The sequence below is a fragment of the Orycteropus afer genome, unplaced genomic scaffold (assembly GCF_000298275.1).
Source record: "Orycteropus afer afer isolate SDZICR_OR568_19922 unplaced genomic scaffold, OryAfe1.0 scaffold00031, whole genome shotgun sequence".
Lineage (NCBI taxonomy): Eukaryota > Metazoa > Chordata > Mammalia > Tubulidentata > Orycteropodidae > Orycteropus > Orycteropus afer.
This window is the reverse complement of record NW_006921618.1, coordinates 8,289,740-8,296,441: the sequence shown is the minus strand read 5'-3', so window position 1 is coordinate 8,296,441 and position 6,702 is coordinate 8,289,740. Positions and strand designations below refer to the sequence as shown.

At 40.5% G+C, this 6,702-nt stretch overlaps 1 protein-coding gene across 1 annotated transcript in view; it reads right to left on the bottom strand.

Annotated features, from left to right (window-relative positions):
- The window catches only part of ZBTB40 (zinc finger and BTB domain containing 40), a 45,178-nt gene extending 41,479 nt beyond the window's left edge, over positions 1-3,699 (bottom strand). The window contains exons 1-2 of the mRNA XM_007935683.1: positions 3,003-3,699; positions 2,427-2,560 (exon numbers count right to left, since the gene is read on the bottom strand). Of these exons, the coding sequence (XP_007933874.1) occupies positions 2,427-2,560; positions 3,003-3,699 (831 nt within the window). The remainder of the gene's footprint in view (positions 1-2,426; positions 2,561-3,002) is intronic.
- Positions 3,700-6,702: the final 3,003 nt, after the last annotated feature.

Here is a 6,702-nt window from a genome sequence, read left to right as displayed (position 1 = left end):
GTAGTGATATCACCTCAGAAACCCAAGGAGGGGTCACTATGAGTCAGATCCGACTCGATGGCAGTGAGTTTGATTTGGTTGCATTATATCTATATAGCTTTGGATACTACTGACGTTTTCACAATGTTAAGTCTTCCTATCGATGAGCATGGTTTTATCTTCAATGTATGTAGGTCTTGTTTGGTTTCTTGCAGTAAGTTTATAATTTTCTTTGTAGAAGTCTTTTATATCCTTGGTTAGATTTATTCCTAAGTATTGCATCTTTCTTTGTGGCTACTGTACATGTATTGTTTTCCTGATTTCCTTTTCGAGTCTTCTTTTTTAGTGTACAGAAATTTGACTGATTTTTATATGTTGATCTTATACCTGCCACTTCTGTTATTTCCAGTAGCTTTCTTGTTGAATCTCTGAGATAGGATTGTATCATCTGCAAATAGGGATAGTTTTACTTCTCTCTTACCAATGTGGATGCCTTTGATTATCCTTTCTTGCATTATTACTCTGGCTAAGACTTCCAATACAGTATTGAACAAGAGTAGTGATAAAGGGCATCCTTGTCTGGTTCTCATTCTCATTCTCAAGGGGTAACAGACATTTATTGAGTCCCTGTTACCTGTCAGACACTTTTAGGCACTAGTGTTTTTTTTGTTTTTTAAAAAATGCATAAAGCACAATTCAAGCAAGTACCAAGGGCGCACTCAATAACTGGAGTATTATTGATCTAAGGAATGATGTTGCTCCTCTGTAACCAAAGGTATTTGGACAAGTCTTAAGAGAAAAAACAAAGAGGTATGTGTCTCTAAGGTATCAAGGTAACAAACTATTAACAATAATAATAGATTGAACAGTTAGAAAACACCCAAGTGCAGAAATATAAAACCATTATGTCCTTCAAGCACAATCAGTACAAAAGTGCCAAGGATTTACAATCCGATACCTCCCTAATAGAGTCATCTGGTTTAGCCCAGCTTTGTAAATAGCTTATCTCCCAAGAAAACAATTTACAGCCAACTGTGGATTAGCCACAGTTAAAATAAATACTAGACACTGAATTTGCTTCTAAAAAAGTAACTTGCTATGAATCAGGGAAATGATTAAATATTAGGCATCTACTGCTTGGATGAATAGTAACTAACAGACACTAAATTGCCTCAGCGACATGGGAAGACCCCTCCCCCCCCCCCCCCGACCCCATCAATCAAATGAGCCAGCCAGCTGGGGCAGCGCCTCTCCCTCTGCCGGTGCAGCCTCTCAGAAAGGGGAAGCATGGCCGGAAGAAAGCAGAAGGCCAGGGGAGTTCTAAAGTGGCTGTGGAGCTGACCCTGCAGGGTCAGGTAGTGAGGGAGCACACAGGTAGGGATATGCCTCAATGAGGTATTAGAAAAAAAGAAAAGGTCAACTATGAATAGACAAGGACACCTACCTGGTAATTTCCTGTCAAGCAAATCCAAAACTTTTATATAAAGATGTTAATCATTTTCACCCTCTCGTAGGCAGTATAACTCAGGGTGTTAGAGAACAGCTCTATAGTCAGAATGCATAGCTTTGAATTCTGGCTTAGAGTCTCATGAGCTCTGTGACTTTGGCCAAGTTACATTATCTCTTTGAAACAGGTTTTTCATCTATAAAATGGGACTAAAAAATAGTACCTACCTTGAGTATTTTTCTGAGGATTAAATGATATAACACATATACCATGTTTAGGAAAGTGTTTAATAAACATTCACTATTATTGGCTAATATCTGAAAATGGTCACTGTATTCCTCAACACTAGAAGCAATTTACTAAATACTTTTCTATTAAACCCTTTTTGAGTATTCATTGTTTTGTTTTTGTTTTTGTTCTTTAAATCTCTTGATTTGAAATTATTCATCACTAACTTCTGCCTCATCTTATCCTTGATTAACCAGGAAGGAATGGTATGTACCATTAAGTATTCTGCATCAAAACTGGTAGTAAGCTGGTATTTACAAGGTGATCAGAACAGAACTTCATTTTGGAAGTAACAAAACAATTTACCGCCAACTGTGGATTACCCACAGTTAAAATAAATACTAGACACTGAATAGCAAGTTACTTTTAGCAAGTAACACTGAATAGCAAGTTACTTTTTTTTTCTTGCACAGTCAATGTCATAAAACAAAATGTGTACGAGCTGCTGTATGAAAAATGAATTTGCTCTGTAAACTTCCACCCAAATCACAATAAAAATTTAAAAACGAAAAGAAAAGAAAGTAACTTGCCCAAGTACTTTTGCTAGACTGGACTTTAGGAAATAAATACCAAAAGGAATAAAATTAAAGCTTGAAAAAACTGAAACCTTAAGGTATTTTGAAATTTCAGATTTCTGTACCATTGGAGAAGTTGATATGTTATCCTGAGAATACTCAACTAGCAAACAAATAAAATACAAACAAGTACCTACCTCCTTCTGTGGGCTTTTAATTTCTGAACATTCCTTTAGTCTTTCCAAAACATCCTGGGTAACAGACAGTGCCTGTGAGAAAATACTTTCATTTTCCAGAAGAAAATTCAGCTGGTAGTGTTTCTTCTCACACTCTGAATGTCAAAAAGGAAAAAAAAAAAAGTTAGCCATTCATTACTTGAAGTGATTAAATAAAAGTTTAAGCTTTCTGTGGAAACCTTAGGTCATATACTGCACTGAACTGATAACTAGCACATAATAGCTGACAATGTGTCTCACAACATCCTCTCATACTCAGCCTGGTTAAAATAGTGGATAATTACCAAAAATGGGACATCATTATCTCAGTACTGCTCTTCTGCCCTGTAGATCTTCTTCAGACTTCCAACACTCAAAAACACAGACATTTTTAAAAGAACTGGCCTAGTAAGAGTACTCTGTTGGATTCTGGTGTCCTACCTAATAGTGTTCTTTGGTAAATTTATCTATGAAACCAAAAAAAATCATAAACATCACTGAATCTACTAATTGACAATGGAAAAATATATTACAAAACAACTATGGGGTAAATATTACCTGGTTCTGTGCTTGCCTCCGTGGCTTCACTAGTGGTTTGTACAACAGGGGAAGAGGAGCAAGCTTCCACTGCATTAGGAGGCTCTGCAGGCATTTCCACATTCCCCAGAATCTCCTGGGCAGTGGGAGAATCCACACTCAGCTCTTGGGTGACCATTTGGGCTGCTTCCTTGGTCTCAGCTTTCACAGGTTCCTCTGGAGGGACAGAACCCTCAGGGGGAACACAGGGCTCTCCAGCACTCTCTGAGGAAAGGATTTCTACTTGAGGCTTCTCAGGTTCCTTCCTGAATGACTCCGGGGATGGCACCGAGACATCTCTCACCACCTGACCCTGAACGGAGCAGTTTACAAGGCTGGTCAGAAGATTTTTACAGCTAACAGCCACATCAAACATCTGTAGGCTGTCAGCTAAAGAGATGATTTTGGAGAAGTTGTGCTTGCCCACAGGGAGCTTGCCAGTGTACATCATTTCTAACAAGAGGGCAAACTCCTCAGGGCTCACCATAGAGGCATCGATGGAGATGGTGTCTGTGTTGTCCAGCAGGGTTTTGAACAGGAGGCTGGCAGCAGCCAGGACAAGTTTGTGAGCCCTAAAGTAAATGGAACCAATGGAGATGGTACAGTCACAGAACTGCTGCTCCTTGCACAGCGTGTAGAGCTGCTGCAGCAGCTGCCTGCTGTAATTGGGGAGCTCCATTGCATCAGCTCTGTCCTTAGGACTTTTCTTCTTCCAGAGTCCACCTTAGGAGGGTCAGCCTGGAGAAGTGCAAAAGACACCATGTTAATATTTCACAATCACACAGGGAAGCACCTTGGATGAAATGCTAAACAAACCAATAGGTAATCATTTATTCATTCAACAAATGTTGCTCAATAGGATGTTACATTGTGCCAAGTATAAAGCTCTGGTGGTGCAGTGGTTAAAGCATTTGCTGCTAACCAAAAGGATGGTGGTTCAAACCTATCAGCCACTCCATGGGAGAAAGATGAGGCAGTCTGCTTCTGTAAAGACTTACAGCCTAGGAAATGCCATGGGGCAGTTCTACTCTGTCTACAGGGTCACTATGAGTCATAATTGACTCAATGGCAGTGGGTTTTGGGGGCAGTACAACTATCAGGAACCCTGCTGGCACAGTGGTTAAGCACCTGGCTGCTAACTAAAAGGTCAGCAGTTCAAACCCACTAGCCACTCTAGGGGAGAAAGATGTGGAAGCTTTTGTAGAGATCACAGCCTTGGAACTGCCTTATAAGGCAGTTCTACTTTGTCTTATTAGGGTTGCTGTAGGGTCACTGGGGTTGGAATTGACTCAAACACAATGGGTTTGATTTTTTTGGTTTATGATGATTTCATGTGGTTACATATGTGAACGGACTATGCTTAATGCTCTGCATGGAGCAAAACTGGTAGTAAGCTGGGATTTACAAGGATAATCTCATTTAATCCCTAAAACAACTCTAGTCAGAATGATCTTTTCAGCACATGAGCCAGATCTTGTCACTTGTTTGCACAAAAGTCTCCAATGGCTTCCATTTTGGAGGAAAAGCTGAAGTCCTGATAATGGTCTACAAAGCCCTTAGTCATCTGGCCTGTCCCTAGCTCTTGATCCCACTTGTCCTACTCACCCACTCTGCTCTGAGCACACTGCCTTCCTTGCTGTTCCTAACATACTGAGCATGGCCTGTCTCAAGATTTCCTCATCTGTCTGCCCAGCTCGCTGGCTCACTTCCATCATGTCTCTGCTCAAAGGCCACATTAGCAGTCAGACCTTCTTGACCATGTTCTTTAAACAGAAACCCCAGAATGTCCCACACACCCTTTGCTCTGCTTTATTTTTCACCACAGTACTTACTACCTAATAACATAGTATATTTATACTTACTTATTATCTATCTTCCCCCATAGACACAGAATGTAAGCTCCATTAGGGTAGGAACTTTGACATATCATCTGCTGTGCTTTAAATTCTGTCTGACACAAATATTGATGGTTTGTTGGTAGTACAAAGTAACAATAGAGATTTGCACACATATTCCCAATTTGAAGGACAGAGAAGTCTAACAGTTAAAGAGTCAAGATTTGAGCAGACTGACCTGTGTCTATAAAGTTGAACAGGCACTGATGAGGTAAAAAGAGTGGGAGAAAAAAGAATTTCAAACAGGGAAGTCTCCATGAACAAAGACATAGTAGATGGGAGGTGGGTTAGGAGGTGTGTTATGAAACGTTCAGTGACGCTGAAACATAAAGCAGGGGACAGAGGTATCAAGAGATGAACCTGCAGAGGGAGGCGTGGTCCTGGCCACAGAGGATTATACAGGCCACGCTTCTCACTGCCATCAAGTCCATTCCAACTCGTAGCAACCTCCATTGGGTTTCCAAGTCTTTAAATCTTTACAGAAACAGACTGCCTCATCTTTCTTCTGCAGAGCAACTGCTGGGTTGGAACCTCCAACCTTTTGGTTAGCACCCAAATGCCTTAACCACTATACCACCAAAGCTCTTTAGGCCATGCTTAGGAGCTTGCATTTTGACCTAAAGACAATGATGAGTCATTGAAGGGCTTGATGGGCTTTCAGCAGGCGAGTTACATGGTCAGATACACATTTTTTGATATATCACCTAAGTGATATGCATACAGAATTTGAGGGACTAATGCTGGAAACAGACTCCATTATTTCAGGAGTTCAGGGGAAAAATATCAATGATGTCATTAAGCAGGGACAGTCGTAACAGAAGAGAAAGGTGGAAAAGCCAAAAGGTATTTAGAAAGTATAACTGCCATGATTTCAGACCTGGAGGGAGGAGGGAGTGAAGAGCGTCAACTCCCAGGTTCCTGATTTGCTGAGTAGATGATGGTACCACCACCTGACAGATAATGCAAAGAGACAGCTAGTTCAGTGTTGGATTGGAGGATAACGAAATGTACAATCTCACTTATATAAGGAAAAAAATCACATTAAGGAAAAAACGGAAAGACATCTGTCCAAATAATAACAGTGACTGCCTTTGTTAGGAAGATTATAGTTGATTCTTCCATCACTGTTTGTTTATATTTTCTAAGATTTGAAACAGCAAATTAAAAAAAGAAATAAAAGTATTTTCTAAAATGAATGCAAATTATCAGTTCTAACCATCCCAAAGCCTGTCTATGCCACGGTAGTTAACAATGTAGGGCATTTGTGAATTCATATGATTTTCTCAGCTTCCTCATAGGGGATCTCTGAGAATATCTAACCATGTTGTTTGAGTACAGTGTTGGCTTTAATATCTGAGCCATTACAAAAATGTATGCAAGTATTTTTCTTTACTAGATGAAGAAACTAAGACCTAGGAACTAGGTGACTTGCTGTTAATAGTAGCAACAGCAGGAGCAGGACTGGAATTTGCACCTCTCTGGTAGCATAGTGCCTAAGGCATTTGGTTGCTAACCAAAAGGCTGGCAGTTCAAACCCACCAGCCACTCCTCAGAAGGAAGACTGGGCAATCTATTTGCACAGTGATACCACCTCGATATCACTGAGTTTGGTTTTTGTTGTTGTTATGTACCATCCAGTCGAACTGGACTCATAGTGACCCCTCCTAGGGTTTCTGAGGTAGTATCACTACGGAAGTAGATTGCTCAACCTTTCTTCCGAGGAGTGGCTGGTGGGTTTGAACCACTAGCCTTCTGGTTAGCAGTCAAGTGCCTTAGGCACTACGCTA